Here is a 17,323-nt window from a genome sequence, read left to right on the forward strand (position 1 = left end):
TTATATATCAAGTTTTTGTGATGTGTAGAATTCAGAAGATATATAGGAACATAAAAATAGAAATGAAAAAGGAAGATAACATTCTTAGAGGAATGTTAAATCGCAAGATGACTTTTTGACAGAAAGTTGCAGATTGGTTTATCAAGTCAAATATTGGTCTAGCATTTCCAACAAGAATGTATGTGATACGAATGATGACACGATTGAGTTAGGGTTTCCCGGGGTTCATCAAACTTCCATATAAGGGGGGACTGTAAAATAGTGAGTTTATGGAGATTTGATTCATAGACTGGATTACATGCATTCATATAATGTATGTATATTTCGCCCATCCCTTTAAGGAGAGTCTGTAAGTTGGAAAATGTTAACCAAGAGTTTGAGATGGTAAAACCAAAGTCATCTGCTAGTTGTTCATCAAAGCCATCTGACATTGTTTGTCAAAGTTGTCAGCATATTGCTATATTCTGTTTGGAATGTTGGGCTAAGAGCTGAAATAGCTATGAGAACCTTCTTACTGTTACTTTAAGGTCAAAGTTCAGCGAGCCTCAAAGGGTTTATTTATAAATTGAAGTAGGTTTTGTTACAAGACTCTAGTGCGCAAGTACACTTATTTCGCGGGTAAAACGTACCACGTGACATGATGTAATGCTCAACTAAATTAGGATAGTTAGTTTTTGTGTTACCATGTAAAGAGATAAGGACAATCAGGAGGAGGGGTTTGGGTTATAAAAGAAGCCCACACTTCAAAGGTTGAGGAGAAGGAGGGAGAAGGAGGGAGGAGAAAGACGGACTCATCCGACCAGACCATCTACAGATCATCCCGAGACGGCTTACACACTACAGCGATGTAAGATATATGAACTGTTATTTTTTCTATCTGTCTATCCATCTATTAACTCAAGCCAAGACAGTTATTTTTCTCTAATGACTGTAACCCTCCAATTCTTATCTGAATAAATCCATAATATGTTTTTGACCTATCTTCGCTCCAATCATTTATATACTGGCTGTGCAGTTGTCGCCCCTAAACCCATTATTTAACATAGACAAATGCAATTTTCTTACGCAAGTGTGGCTCCCCAGATTTTCATTCCATCATCTCTGTAGAAATAATAGGGAATTTCCTCTTTGTTATCCATGCCCCGCAACTTGATTGCTTCTGGAAAGCAAAGACTCTCGTATGTAAACTCCTTCATGGCTCTTAGCACCAGCTCCACGTGCCCTCCTCCTCCAGTGGCATTGGCCTACAACATAATGTACAATGCAATAAAATCAACCTCGCTCTTTACCATTGCTGGGTGTTAGGTTCCCAAGCAAATTATGATAACTTCTATTTGGCCTTTACAGCAGCATAAAGAAGATGACCACAATGGATCTCTAAAACTGCCGACACTAGGTAAGGAAAAAGCTGCTGTATTGGCACTTAGACCTGCGGATTTTATTGTTTCTTTGAGATACATGGCTGCATATGTAAATCTCAATTGCACCCATAAAATAAAATGCCCAAATTGGCACATCTTTTACTTAGAGGTATTCCCATCTCCAAGATGCTATCTCAATATGTAGTGGGTGTAATAATAGTAATATTAGAATATGCCACCAATTAAAAATGTAGTATAGTTCTGATTAACTATGCCTCTTACCTCATGTTCAGGGCACTGCAGGAGCTTAGGTATCCATGTTTATGACCATGAGCAACTAACTAATTGTGACTATATGCGTGGTCTTAACCATAGATAACAAAGGTCCCAAAATGCCCTGCACATGAGGTAAGTGTCATGCAGTGTGCGCACCAGATGTCATGGCGACTTCAGACCCTGTTCACACTGCAGAGTCTAACACGCCACCTAGTGCTTCTGTGTTGTTAGTCAGAGCCAGATGTCGACCAGTTTTGTGCTCGCTGAAGCTCAATCTGGTAGGAGTTAATTCCTGCTGGCCTGTGAGTTGCTGCTGGGGTCACAGGTTACTGATGACTTAGCAGAGCCGCCTCTTCCCTTTAAAAGATGATGGATTCTGTCCTCCATGCCGAATATAGTGTAAGCGACACCGATCTTGGTGCATGGTGATTCAGCTGCTGGAGCACTGCTGTATGCCTTTGTGGTGTGTTGTGGAGACACCCTTGTCATTGTGTAATTTCCTTCCATTTCTATATTTCCACCCTGTACATATATTGTCTTTACTTCTGTGAGTGACTGCTGTGAGATAGCGTTTTAGTTTCTTCCTGTCTGTCTATTTGTGTGGGGATTTATCCCTCCACAGTGGGGGTGAGGGGATATAAGACCACAGCTTCTCAAGAGTTAGGGTTACCCTGGGAGTCCAGACCTCGGCACCATCAGGCATACCTCTGCAATGAAGGACAGTTAAGAGTTCCCCTAGCCTGGGGTTAGTTTAGGAGTCCTAATTCCCAGTCACTTCATTTCTATCGTGACAGTAAGTGACATAGTGAATCAGGAGAACTATACATAATTTATAATTGGAGGTATCTGCTCATATTATTACAAATTACTACAAATTAAATAGGATCTTGAAGATTGGAATACCCCTTTAAATTAGAAATAATAGTTTTCTCATGGTGACAGTGATGTTTTATCTATGATCATCTATATTGTTGCATTATTGGGTTTATAAACTTATATATTGATTTTTTCTATATCACTATATCGTTAAAGAGGCTATTCATCATGTTTCTGTGGTTTTCCTAACAAAACATTTACATTATCAGCTCAAGTGGGGACAGAAACGGCTGTGTGATGACATCTCTGTACAGCATTGCAGAATGTTATAGCAGGGTTTAAAGAGGTTGGCCGCTACTTTTACATTGATGGCCTGTTCTTAGGATAGGTAATTAATGTCTGATCGGCTGGGTTGGACACCTCACCCCCCTGCCAATCAGCTGTTTTTGGTGCCGGTGTCGGCAGATATGCTCAGTTCCGGAGCTTCCCTCTCTTCTTCTGCAGCCAGGTACTGCACATCCACCTCCTATTGATTTGAATGGGAGATGAATGTGCAGTACCCAACTGCGGCCGCTATCAGTTGATGGGGCAGCTCTGGAACCGAGCATTTCCGTCTGCCTGCTGCTGCCGCCTGCACTGAACACAGTCTAAGGATAGGCCATCAATGTAAAACAAGTGGAGGACCCCTTTAACTTATTTAAGAAAAACATACTTAAAAACATATACCCCTAATAGTACAATAACCATAGTAGTACTAAATAATATTACTACATCATTTCCAAGTAAGAAAAGCTGCAGAATAAAATTCATATGAATCAAACCTTATCGAAGAGGCCACATTCACAAATTAGTTGCTCTCGTGCTTTCGTGTTGATTGCGATAGTAAATCTTACATGTGGTACCAGCAGCTGAAACATAAAATGAGGAGCACATCGAAGCATTTAAGGGGAGACTTATTAAAATAGATGAAAAGAGAAGGAAGATTTGCCAACAATAACCACATTCCAGCTCTGAGAAGCCCTTTTTAGAAATAAAAAAGTATCGGTAATCAATAGGCAATTGTTAAATATTTCTATTCCCCTACTTTTGATAAATCTTCCCTGTTAGGATGTTTGTCTATATACAGTACAAACCAAAAGTTTGGACACACCTCATTCAAAGAGTTTTCTGTATTTTCATGACTCTGAAAATTGTAGATTCACATTGAAGGCATCAAAACTATGAATTAACACATGTGGAATGAAATACTTAACAAAAAAGTGTGAAACAACTGAAAATATGTCTTATATTCTAGGTACTTCAAAGTAGCCACCTTTTGCTTTGATTGCTGCTTTGCACACTCTTGGCATTCTCTTGATGAGCTTCAAGAGGTAGTCACCGGAAATGGTCTTCTAAGGCCAGCATCACACGGTACGATCTATCGTGCGATCGCACGAGCGATTGTACCTGCCCACCCCCGTCGTTTGTGCGTCACGGACAATTAGTTGCCCGTGGCGCACAAAGTCGTTAAACCCCCGTCACACGCACTTACCTCCCTGACGACGTCGCTGTGGGCGGCGGACATCCTCTTCCTGAAGGGGGAGGGATGTTTGGCGTCACAGCGACGTCACACAGCGGCCGCCCAATGGAAGCGGAGGGGCGGAGATGAGCGGGACGTAACATCCCGCCCACCTCCTTCCTTCCGCATTGCCGGTGGGACACAGGTAAGCTGTGTTCGTCATTCCCGGGTTGTCACACGGAGCGATGTGTGCTGCCACAGGAACGACGAACAACCGGAGCACAGAAGGAGGACCGACATTTTGAAAATGAATGACGTGTCAACGAGCAACGATAAGGTGAGTGTTTTTACTCGTTCACAGTCGTTCGGAGGTGTCACACGGTACGACATCTCTAATGATGCCGGATGTGCGTCACGAATTCCGTGACCTCGCCGACATACCGCACAATATATCGTACCGTGTGACGCCGGCATAACAGTCTTGAAGGAGTTCCCAGAGATGCTGAGCACTTGTTGGCCCTTTTGCCTTAACTCTGCGGTCCAACTCACCCCAAAACATCTCAATTGGGTTCTGGTCTGGTGACTGTGGAGGCCAGGTCATCTGGCGTAGTACCCCATCACTCTCCTTCTTAGTCAAATAGCCCTTACACAACCTGGAGGTGTGTTTGGGGCCATTGTCCTGTTGAAAAATAAATGATGGTCCAACTAAACGCAAACTGGATAGAATAGCATGCCGCTGCAAGATGCTATGGTAGCCATGCTGGTTCAGTATGCCTTTAATTTTGAATAAATCCCCAACAGTGTCACCAGCAAAGCACCTCCACACCTCCTCCTCCATGCTTCACGATGGGTACCATTCATATAGAGTCCATCCGTTCACCTTTTCTGTGTTGCACAAAGACACGGTGGTTGGATCCAAAGATCTCAAATTTGGACTCATCAGACTAAAGCACAGATGTCCACTGGTCTAATGTCCATTCCTTGTGTTCTTTAGCCCAAACAAATCTCTTCTGCTTGTTGCCTGTCCTTAGCAGTTTTTTCCTAGCAGGTATTTTACCATGAAGGCCGGCTGCACAAAGTCTCCTCTTAACAGTTGTTCTAGAGATGTGTCTGCTGCTAGAACTCTGTGTTGCAATTACCTGGTCTCTAATCTGAGCTGCTGTTAACCTGCGATTTCTGAGGCTAGTGACTCGAATAAACTTATCCTCCGCAGCAGAGGTGACTCTTGGTCTTCCTTTCCTGGGGCGGTCCTCATGTGAGCCAGTTTCTGTGTAGCGTTTAATGGTTTTTGCCACTGCACTTGGGGAAACTTTCAAAGTTTTCCCAATTTTTCGGACTGATTGACCTTCATTTCTTAAAGTAATGATGGCCACTCATTTTTCTTTACTAGAATTTGTATTATGGCAAGAAAAAAAGCAGCTAACAGTCTATTCAGTAGGACTATCAGCTGTGTATCCACCAGACTTCGGCACAACAGAACTGATGGTCCCAAGGCATGAAATCCAACTTATTAAACCTGACAGGGCACACCTGTGAAGTGAGAACCATTTCCGGTGACTACCTCTTGAAGCTCATCAAGAGAATGCCAAGAGTGTGCAAAGCAGTAATCAAAGCAAAAGGTGGCTACTTTGAAGAACCTAGAATATAAGACATATTTTCAGTTGTTTCACACTTTTTTGTCAAGTATTTTATTCCACATGTTTTAATTCATAGTTTTGATGCCTTCAATGTGAATCTACAATTTTCAGTCATGAAAATAAAGAAAACTCTTTGAATGAGAAGGTGTGTTCAAACTTTTGGTCTGTACTGTATAATACGATTTATTGATTGATTGGTTATGTTTCAGCTGTTATTAATGCTTTTCATTCTTGTCTAGAGTGAAAAGAATGTAGCTGAATTGTTTTAATGTCACAATTTTATACTGACATGGATTAGTCAAAGTAAATACAAAAGTCTCATCAGATCTAAAAATAATCTATTTGAAGAGAATCTGTCATTGGGTTTTTGCTATGTAGTATGAGAGCAGCGTCATGTAGGTGATGAAAGCCTGATTACAATGATGTGTCACTTACTAAACTGTGTGTTGTTGTTTCAATAAAATCTGTGTTTTATCAGCAGGAGATTATCACTATAGTACTAGGTGTCCTCCTGCTCTGTGTAACCCTACTCCCACCACAGATCAGCAGTTTTTTTGCTTATGCAGTGTACACAAAAAGCTGCCAATCAGTGGTGTGGGTGGGGATAAATAGAGCTCAGCATTCTGTGCACTGCTACATCTGTATCAGAAAAATCAGTGATTGTTTTAAAATGAGATGTAAGGGTGCTTTACATGCTGCGACATCGCTAACGATATATCGACGGGGTCACGTGGTTAGTGACGCACATCCGGCGCCGTTAGCGACATCGCAGCGTGTGACACCAAGGAGCGACGATCAACGATCGCAAAAGCGTCAAAAATCGTTGATCGTTGACACGTCGCTCCTTTTCATAATATCGTTGGTGGTGCATGCCGCTGGTTGTTCGTCATTCCTGCTGCATCACACATCGCTATGTGTGACACCGCAGGAACGACGAACATCTCCTTACCTGCATCCACCGGCAATAAGGAAGGAAGGAGGTGGGCGGCATGTTCCGGCCGCTCATCTCCGCCCCTCCGCTTCTATTGGACGGCCGCTTAGTGACGACGCAGTGACGTCGCTATGATGCCAAACGCACCTCCCCCTTGAAGGAGGGATTGTTCGGCGGTCACAGCAATGTCGCTGAAAAGGTATGTGCGTGTGACGCTGCCGTAGCGATAATGTTCGCTACGGCAGCGATCACTAAATGTCGCACAAATGACGGGGGCGGGTGCTATCACTCGCGACATTGCTAGCAATCGCTAGCGATGTCGCAGCGTGTAAAGCACCCTTTAGACTAGAAAGTGACATACCACTGGGATCAATTTCTCTGTCCTGGCACCATGCTGCTCTCAGATTACATAGTAAAAACCTGGTGCCAAATTCACTTTCATAAAGTAAGCAGTTTGTTTTATAACATTTGGTAAAAGTCTGCATGCAATAGAACCATATACTCCACAAAACTTCATAGCACATGAAACAGTCCACCCATAGAGTATATATTGTAACAGAGTATGGTACACATATGGAATATGCAGTGGGTACGGAAAATATTCAGACCTCTTTAAATTTTTCACTTTTTGTTTCATTGCAGCCATTTTGTAAATTCAAAAAAGTTAATTTTTTTTCTCATTAATGTACACTCTGCACCCCATCTTGATAGAAAAAAAGAAATATAAAAATTATTGCAAATTTATTAAATAAAAAAAACTGAAATATCACATGGTCATAAGTATCCAGACCAGTGGATGGTCAGGAAGAATGATTGGCACTTTTGTACCGGGCTGCCAATAAATATTGGTCGACTAAAGGCCCCGTCACACGTAACGACGTATGTAACGATATATCGCCGGGGTCACGGATTCCGTGACGCACATCCGGCATCGTTAGCGACTCCGTTGCGTGTGACACCAACGAACGTCCGTTAACGATCAAAAATACTCACCTTATTGTAGATCTAGACATTCTAACAGCGGATAAAATCAACTACAAGGGGCGCTATAACAAATATGTTTCAGCACTATCCATACACATGAGCATGATTATGTTTGAAGAAATATTTAATTGTGGGACATATTACAAACAGCTGGAAGACAACCCCTGTGAAACATTCGCTATATATTTTGGTACTAAGGCTACTTTCACACATCAGGTTTTTTCCATCAGGCATAATCCGGAAAAAAACGGGTAAAACGGATCCGGTACCGCATCCATTTTATCCCCATAGATTTGCATTGTTACCGGATTGTGCCTGATGGCTTTGCGTTGCATCCGTTTTTTTCCGGATGCGGCAAAATTAATTAAAGCAGCGGCCGGAGGCAACGTATCTTGCAATGTTTTTTTGTCCGGCAAAAAAAACGCATCACGCCGGATCCGGCGTGTTTTACAATGGAGGCCTATTGACGCCGGATCCGGCGCAATGCGGCAAAAAACGGATCCGGTGGATACGGTTTTCACTATTTTTTACGGATCCGTTGGAGCCGGAAAAAAAAGGACTGTGCCTGAATACAGAAAACTGATGTGTGAAAGTAGCCTTAGCCTGCACGTGGACTTCTATATGCGTCATACAACATAGAGATCTTTGTTCTCCTAAAATGTGTAAAACTTCAGAATGAGAATGAGGTGGGTATGCAAATACTGATACTCAGTTCCAAGGTGCTAGTGGGAAGCGGAAAAGTGAAGTTTGCATTTTTCGTGATGCTGTGAGATACGGCCCTAACAGTACACTGTTTACTGAAGTATATTTTGTGTATTTATCTGAAGCGTGAAATTTACTTTACAGCTTGCAAAACACTACTGATTATATTTCTGACTTTGTACCCAAACATGCAAAAAAAAAAACCTGGCATCGAACAAACTGCTGGCCAATACATGTGAAAATGTATTCCAGAGGAAAAAAGGAAGAGTGTTACACAATAATATCCTCCCCTGATTTTTTCAGATATCTTTTAGTCTTTAATTGGGAGTGAACAAATTTTTACTCTATAAAAATCTTACAGTATCATTTTTTTGATGATTAGATTTTGTAAACTATTAAGTAAGGGCAGATTAACTTTTTTAAGTATTTGGGCAGAGTCTAATAGTGAGCCAGAGAAAAGTGGCCCAAATCCAGCATTTATTAAAGGGAACCTCTCATTTTTAAGATGGAGATTGTCACAGAATAGATTAATAAATATACATTGTTCAAAAATATGAAGTAACAACTGGATGTATTAATTTATGTTCATTTTGAGCTTAAAGGGAATCTGTCAGTAGGTGTGCATTCCAAAAGAACATGGGTCCTACTCAATGATTAGTCATTTCCTTGTATGAGAGTATTTAGAGACATGTGTCAGTCATTCAATAGGACCACCCACAAGACTCTTAGGGGTACTTTGCACACTACGAGATCGCGATGTCGGTGGGGTCAAATCGAAAGTGACGCACATCCGGCGTCGCTGTCGACATCGCAGTATGTGAATCCTTTTACATACGATTAACGAGCGCAAAAGCGTCGTTATCTTATGATTGATGTAGGGTCCGACATTTCCATAATTTCACATCAGCAACGGTACGATGTTGTTCCTCGTTCCAGCAGGCAGCACACATCGCTGTGTGTGAAGCCGTAGGAGCGAGGAACATCACCTTACCTGCATCCACCAGCTATGCGGAAGAAGGAGGTGGGCGGGATGTTTACGTCCCGCTCATCTCCGCCCCTCCGCTCCTATTGGCCGCCTGCCGTGTGACATCGCAGGGCAGGTAAGTGGATGTGAAGCTGCCATAGCGATAATGTTCGCTACGACAGCAATCATAAGATATCGCTGCTGCGACGGGGGCGGGGACTATCGCGCTCGGCATCGCAGCATCGGCTTGCGATGTCGTAGTGTGCAAAGTACCCCTTAGGCTATGTGTGCACTAAAAATGGACTTTTCTTAAGAAAAATCCGCACCCTCTGGCAGAATACCGTACCCGCGGCAAAATTCGCACCCTCGTTTTTGCCGCAGTTTGCCATGTTTTTGCACAGTTTTGCCGAGGTTTTTCCGCGGGTTGGTCCCTGAGTTTTCTATTACCATTATCTATGGCAAAAACCGCAGGGACCTGCAGAAAAGAAGTGACATGCACATTCTTTTTGCTGCAGAAATTCTGACAAAATAAAAACACAAAACGCAGTGTGCGCACCATTTTTTCTTTACCATAGGTTTTGCTGGGGAATGACTGCAGAAAGGTTATGAACATTTTCTGCAGCTAAGTAGCCATGCGCTACACAATGAAACCACCTATAGCGCCACCTGGTGTAAAACAACCAGTTAGCATTTTTATCTAAAAAACGGAACGAGATAGAGAAAAAAAGTGAATTAAAAAATTGTAGGGCATCATCAATTCAATACGAATCGACACCTTGCATACAGAAATGCTATGATAGGAAACCCATGACCCCCCAAAACATTGAATGCTGATCACGCATATGGCGCCCATTTAACTTTGATGCTCAAAGTGGCCACCGTCAGCTGCAATGCACATCTGGACTCTGGACAGCATACTGTATCTTGCTGCACGTTGTGCAATATGGTAGGTGACACGTTTGCACAAGCATCTGTGATACGTCGTCGTAGGTCCTGCAATGTTGATGGAGGGGTCGCATACACCTGCTGTTTTTGATGTGACCTCACAGAAAGAAGTCCAATGGGGTCAGGTCAGGTGAGCGTGGAGGCCACTCCACCAGCCACCATACCCAATGACTTGTAGGAAGGTCTCCATGAGGTATCGCTTCACGTCCGCAGCCTTGTGAGTTTTACCCGTACTAATCATAGCATTTCTGTATGTAAAGTTTTGATTTGTATTGAATTGATGATGCCCTACAACTTTGTAATTCACTTTTTTTCTCTATCTCGTTCCGTTTGAGATAAAAATGCTAACTCCGTTGTTTTCCACCAGTTGGCGCTATAGGTGGTTTCAATGCGTAGCGCATGGCTACTTTACTATACCTAGACACCGCTTCTAGGCCTATAGCTGCCACCGTTCTCAAGTTAATGGCAGAGGACAGGATATAATAATAATAATAATAATAATAATAATAATAATAATAATAATTAATAATAATAATAATAATAATAATAATAATTTTATTCATTTATACAGCGCTATTAATTCCACAGCGCTTTACATACATTTGCAACATACATTTGCAGGATATGGGAGGACACACTGTATAGAGTGCCTTGCGAAAATATTCGGCTCCCTTGAATTTTTCAACCTTTCCCCACATTTCAGGCTTCAAACATAAAGATAAAAAGTGAAATGTTATGGTGAAGAATCAAGAACAAGTGGGACACAATTGTGAAGTTGAACGAAATTTATTGCTTATTTTAAACTTTTGTAACTGAGAATAAACTGAAAATTGAGGCGTGCAATATTATTCGGCCCCTTTACTTTCAGTGCAGCAAACTCACTCCAGAAGTTCATTGAGTATCTCTGAATGATCCAATGTTGTCCTAAATGACTGATGATGATAAATATAAGCCACCTGTGTGTAATCTTGTCTCCTTATAAATGCACCTGCTCTGTGATGTGATAGTCTCAGTGTTCTGTTTAAAACACAGAGAGCATCATGAAGACCAAGGAACAAAACAGGCAGGTCCATGATACTGTTGTGGAGACGTTTAAAAACGGATTTGGTTACAAAAAGATTTCCAAAACTTTAAACATCCCAAGGAGCACTGTGCAAGTGATCATATTGAAATGGAAGGAGTATCATACCACTGCAAATCTGCCAAGACCCGGCCGTCCCTCAAAAATTTCATCTCAAACAAGGAGAAGACTGATCAGAGATGTAGCCAAGAGGCCCATGATCACTCTGGATGAACTGCAGAGATCTACAGCTGAGGTGGGAGAGTCTGTCCACAGGACAACAATCAGTCGTACACTGCACAAATCTGGCCTTTATGGAAGAGTGACAAGAAGAAAGCCATTTCTCCAAGATATCCATAAAAAGTGTTGTTTAAAGCTTGCCTGAGCCACCTGAGAGACACAACAAACATGTGGAAGAAGATGCTCTGGTCATATGAAACCAAAATCAAACTTTTTGGGCACAATGCCAAACGATGTTTGGAGTAAAAGCAACACAACTCATCACCCTAAACACAATATCCCCACTGTCAAACGCCCATGTCACTCTCAGTGTACAATCTCAATTGAGAGTCTGGTGCGGGCGGGACAGTTCTCTCAGCTCTGTTACATGGCTAAGGCTCCTTAAAGATTGCGTTTTTCCCTACGTTCACAGGTCCCGTCGGAGCATCTGTCCCTCCCCCACTCTGCAAAGCGTGTTTCGCATGCATGCGCCAGCAGGGCCATTCACTGTAATGGAGCACACTGCGTTAGCGTGTGCTCTGTTTTGTGCTATTTTTGCACATATACATTTTCTGCAGACGGACACCCGAACGTAGTCGATTACATTCGGGTGTCCGTCTGCAGAAAACGTATATGTTCAAAAATGGCACAAAACAGAGCACACGCTAATGCAGTGTGCTCCATTACAGTGAATGGCCCTGCCGGCGCATGCGTCCGGAACACGCTTTGCAGAGTGGGGGAGGGGCGGTTCGGACGGATGCTCCGCCAGGACCTGTGGACGTAGGGAAAAATGCAATCTGAAAGGAGCCTTATTCTAAAAATTCTGATTGTGTTAGAATTATTGTTGGATTCAGAATCTCTGTCTCTACATTATGCTGCTCTCAGATGAGGCAGCAAAAACCTGCTGACAGATTCCTTTTAAATCAGGGGTTGTTTTTCCATGTATTTTTTAAACATTTTTTTCAATTTTTTTTTCATATCACAATAATGACTCCTTTTTCTTGCGCTTTCAGGAAGTTTTCAGCAAGCACAGTGTAGTCAGAGACATGTTTACAGTAACAGGTAATACCCAAAATAACCCATGATCCACCAATCACAACAGATCATGTCACTGCTGACCCTGCTCCACCTCCATTAACAATGGCCTTTGCACATGCTCATTAGATGCTTGACTACACAAAGTATGAGTCAGTCTTTTCCTCTTTATGAACATGTGGATTTCTTAAAAGAACATGAAGTCTGAGTCTAAGATAGCCCCAGTGACCAGTGTTAAGATTTCTATTTTTTTTACTTTTAATACGGTTTGTGATATGGCAAAAGGAAATGAAGATTTAAAAAAAAAAAAAGCATTTGACACAAAAACCTAATTTAAGCAACAGGTCATTTTTTAGGAAACATGCCCTCTAATAACTAGATATGGTAATATTAATATGTCATACCTGAATCTTGTTCATATTTTAGCTTTTGTACAGTTAGGTCCAGAAATATTTGGACAGTGACACAAGTTTTGTTATTTTAGCTGTTTACAAAAACATGTTCAGAAATACAATTATATATATAATATGGGCTGAAAGTGCACACTCCCAGCTGCAATATGAGAGTTTTCACATCCAAATCGGAGAAAGGGTTTAGGAATCATAGCTCTGTAATGCATAACCTCCTCTTTTTCAAGGGACCAAAAGTAATTGGACAAGGGACTCTAAGGGCTGCAATTAACTCTGAAGGCGTCTCCCTCGTTAACCTGTAATCAATGAAGTAGTTAAAAGGTCTGGGGTTGATTACAGGTGTGTGGTTTTGCATTTGGAAGCTGTTGCTGTGACCAGACAACATGCGGTCTAAGGAACTCTCAATTGAGGTGAAGCAGAACATCCTGAGGCTGAAAAAAAGAAAAAATCCATCAGAGAGATAGCAGACATGCTTGGAGTAGCAAAATCAACAGTCGGGTACATTCTGAGAAAAAAGAAATTGACTGGTGAGCTTGGGAACTCAAAAAGGCCTGGGCGTCCACGGATGACAACAGTCGTGGATGATCGCCGCATACTTTCTTTGGTGAAGAAGAACCCGTTCAAAACATCAACTGAAGTCCAGAACACTCTCAGTGAAGTAGGTGTATCTGTCTCTAAGTCAACAGTAAAGAGAAGACTCCATGAAAGTAAATACAAAGGGTTCACATCTAGATGCAAACCATTCATCAATTCCAAAAATACACAGGCCAGAGTTAAATTTGCTGAAAAACACCTCATGAAGCCAGCACAGTTCTGGAAAAGTATTCTATGGACAGATGAGACAAAGATCAACCTGTACCAGAATGATGGGAAGAAAAAAGTTTGGAGAAGAAAGGGAACGGCACATGATCCAAGGCACACCACATCCTCTGTAAAACATGGTGGAGGCAACGTGATGGCATGGGCATGCATGGCTTTCAATGGCACTGGGTCACTTGTGTTTATTCATGACATAACAGCAGACAAGAGTAGCCGGATGAATTCTGAAGTGTACCGGGATATACTTTCAGCCCAGATTCAGCCAAATGCCGCAAAGTTGATCGGACGGCGCTTCATAGTACAGATGGACAATGACCCCAAGCATACAGCCAAAGCTACCCAGGAGTTCATGAGTGCAAAAAAGTGGAACATTCTGCAATGGCCAAGTCAATCACCAGATCTTAACCCAATTGAGCATGCATTTCACTTGCTCAAATCCAGACTTAAGACGGAAAGACCCACAAACAAGCAAGACCTGAAGGCTGCGGCTGTAAAGGCCTGGCAAAGCATTAAGAAGGAGGAAACCCAGCGTTTGGTGATATCCATGGGTTCCAGACTTAAGGCAGTGATTGCCTCCAAAGTATTCGCAACAAAATATTGAAAATAAAAATATTTTGTTTGGGTTTGGTTTATTTGTCCAATTACTTTTGACCCCCTAAAATGTGGAGTGTTTGTAAAAAAATGTGTACAATTCCTACAATTTCTATCAGATATTTTTGTTCAAACCTTCAAATTAAACGTTACAATCTGCACTTGAATTCTGTTGTAGAGGTTTCATTTCAAATCCAATGTGGTGGCATGCAGAGCCCAACTCGCGAAAATTGTGTCACTGTCCAAATATTTCTGGACCTACCTGTTTATGTAGTATAGTATTAGATATTTGAACAATGTCTAAAATGTGTTGCTATTTCTTAATTTTAATATTTCTGTGACAGAAAATGTGCAATTTACCACAAAATAGAATTACATCAGACTTAAAGAGGTGTCCTCAAGGTTTTACATTTCTTTAGACAGCATGAAAAAAATTGCATTTGCTTTTGACTTGCTTTTTCTACCTGCTGTTATTCTCCTGTGATGAAAGCTTTTGTTTTTTATAGTGCAGAGCTCATTTTCATGGAGCCCAGCCGAGTGTGTTTGGTAGCTTCATTTAAGGGAAGGGGTTAACATTTAAAGGGGTGGTCCAAAGACAAATAGCGGTTTCAGAATACCCGGCATGCAGCAGACTTGCGTTGCCTTGTAGGTGATGTTACTGGTCTCTGCTGGGTATTCTGAAACCGCTTTGTTACCGGCTCATTAATGTTTATCTAAGCTGACAATAGAGCATGCATTGTGCACATCACATACGGTAGTTCACAGCATGTAGGGACATTCCAGGGATGAACCCTTGAAATGAGCGTCACTGATGATGCTTCGTTTCAGGAAGGGGGCAGAGGATTCAGCAGTAACCACAGACTCTGCCCCCTTGATGACGCTTTGTTTGAACATCCCAGCATACATTGGAAATTTTCAAATATAGCTTTATCAGACTGGTAAAAATGTATTTTTTCAAATTTTCACAGCTTAAGGTTATAAAATTCTGTAAAGCTCTCGGGGTTCAAGGTGCTCACCACACCTCTAGATAAATTCCTTGAGGGGCGTTGTTTCCAAAACGGGATCGCTTTTGTGGGGAGCGCCGCAATTTAAGCACATCAGAAGCTCCCCAAATGTGACATGGTGTCCGGTAACAATTCCAGACAATTTTGTGTTCAAAAAGTCAAATGGCGCTCTTTCCCTTCCAAGCCTTGCCGTGTTTCCAAACAGTACTTTTCCGCCACATACATTACAGTTCAAACGTTTAGGGTCACTTATATATTTCCTTATTTTTGAAAGGAAAGCATATTTTTTTTCAACTAAGCTAACATTAACCCCTTCAGCCCCCGGGCACTTTCCGTTTTTGCGTTTTGCTCCCCTTCTTCCGAGTGGCGTAACTTTTTTATTTTTCCATCAATCTTGCCATATGAGGGCTTGTTTTTTGCGGGACGAGTTGTACGTTTAAATGAAACCATACGTTTTACCATATAGTGTACTGGAAAACGGCAAAAAAATTCCAAGTGCGGAAAAATTGCAAAAAAAGTGTGATCGTACAATAGTTTTTGGGATATTTTATTCACTGTGTTCACTATATGGTAAAACTGAGATATCTATGTGATGCCTCAGGTCAGTGCGAGTTTGTAGACACCAAACATGTATAGGTTGTTCTTGTATCTAAGGGGTTAAATAAAATTCACAAGCTTGTCCAAAAAACGTGGCGCACGTTTTGCGCCATTTTCCAAAACCCGTAGCGTTCTCATTTTTCAGGATCTGAGGCTCAGTGATGGCTTATTTTTTGCGTCTCGACCTGACGTTTTTAACGGTACCATTTTTGCGCAGATGCTACGTTTTGATCGCCTGTTATTGCATTTTGTGCAAAATTTGCGGCGACCAAAAAACGTAATTTTGGCGTTTGGAATTTTTTTGCCGCTATGCCGTTTACTGATCAGATTCATTAATTTTATATTTTGATAGATCGGGCATTTCTGAACGTGGCGATACTAAATATGTGTGTATTTTGTATTTTTTTAACCCTTTAATTTTCAATGGGGTGAAAGGGGGTGATTTGAACTTTTAGGTTTTTTTATTTTTTTTTATTTTTTAAAACTTTTTTTTTTACTTTTTTTTTTTATTTTACTAGTCCCCCTAGGGGGCTATAGCGATCAGCAATCCGATCGCTCTGCACTATCTGCAGATCTCAGCTACAGAGCTGAAAACTGCAGATTTGCTGCTTTACTTTCAATGCCGGCTGTATTCCGGCATTGAGAGGAAGTGAGTCATGTTAGCTACAGGCGTCATCACATGACCCTTTGCTACCATGGCAACCACCGAAAGACACGTGATCATGTCATGTGACTTCCGGTGGGGGCGGAGTAAGTGACTGTCTTGGCGGCGCCCATATACATATCGCTGCCAGATTTTGGCAGCGAAATGTAAGGGGTTAAAGGCCTTAATAACAGCTGATATGTGCGCGGATCGCGTCCGCCTGCCGGCGGCAGGGGGCGGGGATTACCGGCACACGATCCATGACGTACCTAGTACGTCATGGGTCGTAAGGGGTTAAATTAAACAGAAATACACTTTATACATTGTTAATGTGGTAAATGACTTCTAGCGGCAAACGTCTGGTTTTTAATTTAATATCTACATAGGTGTATAGAGGCCAATTTCCAACAACCATCACTTCAGTGTTCTAATAGTACATTGTGTTTGCCAACTGTGTTAGAAGGCTAATAGATGTTTAGAAATCCCTTGAAAACCCTTGTGGAAGTATGTTAACACATCTGAAAACAGTTTTGCTGATTAGAGAAGCTATAAAACTGACCTTCGTTTGAGCTAGTTGAGAATCTGGACCATTACATTTGATGGTTCAATTAAACTCTCAAAATGGCCACAAAAAGACAGTCTATTCTTGTTCTTAAGGTCCAGTCACACTAAACAACTTATCAGCGATCCCAACAACGATAGGGATCGCTGGTAAGTTGCTAGGAGGTTGCTGGTGAGATGTCACACTGCGACGCTCCAGCGATCCCACCAGCAACCTGACCTGGCAGGGATCGCTGGAGCGTCGCTACACGAGTTGCTGGTGAGCTCACC

At 41.9% G+C, this 17,323-nt stretch overlaps 1 protein-coding gene across 2 annotated transcripts in view; it reads right to left on the minus strand.

The window, feature by feature from the left end:
• The window catches only part of ALOX5 (arachidonate 5-lipoxygenase), a 357,857-nt gene that overhangs the window by 53,978 nt on the left and 286,556 nt on the right, over window positions 1–17,323 (minus strand). For both annotated transcript variants that reach the window (XM_075348962.1, XM_075348961.1), the window contains exons 9-10: window positions 3,275–3,361; window positions 1,066–1,244 (exon numbers count right to left, since the gene is read on the minus strand). In XM_075348962.1, the coding sequence (XP_075205077.1) occupies window positions 1,066–1,244; window positions 3,275–3,361 (266 nt within the window). The remainder of the gene's footprint in view (window positions 1–1,065; window positions 1,245–3,274; window positions 3,362–17,323) is intronic.

The sequence above is a fragment of the Anomaloglossus baeobatrachus genome, chromosome 5 (genome assembly GCF_048569485.1).
Source record: "Anomaloglossus baeobatrachus isolate aAnoBae1 chromosome 5, aAnoBae1.hap1, whole genome shotgun sequence".
NCBI lineage: Eukaryota > Metazoa > Chordata > Amphibia > Anura > Aromobatidae > Anomaloglossus > Anomaloglossus baeobatrachus.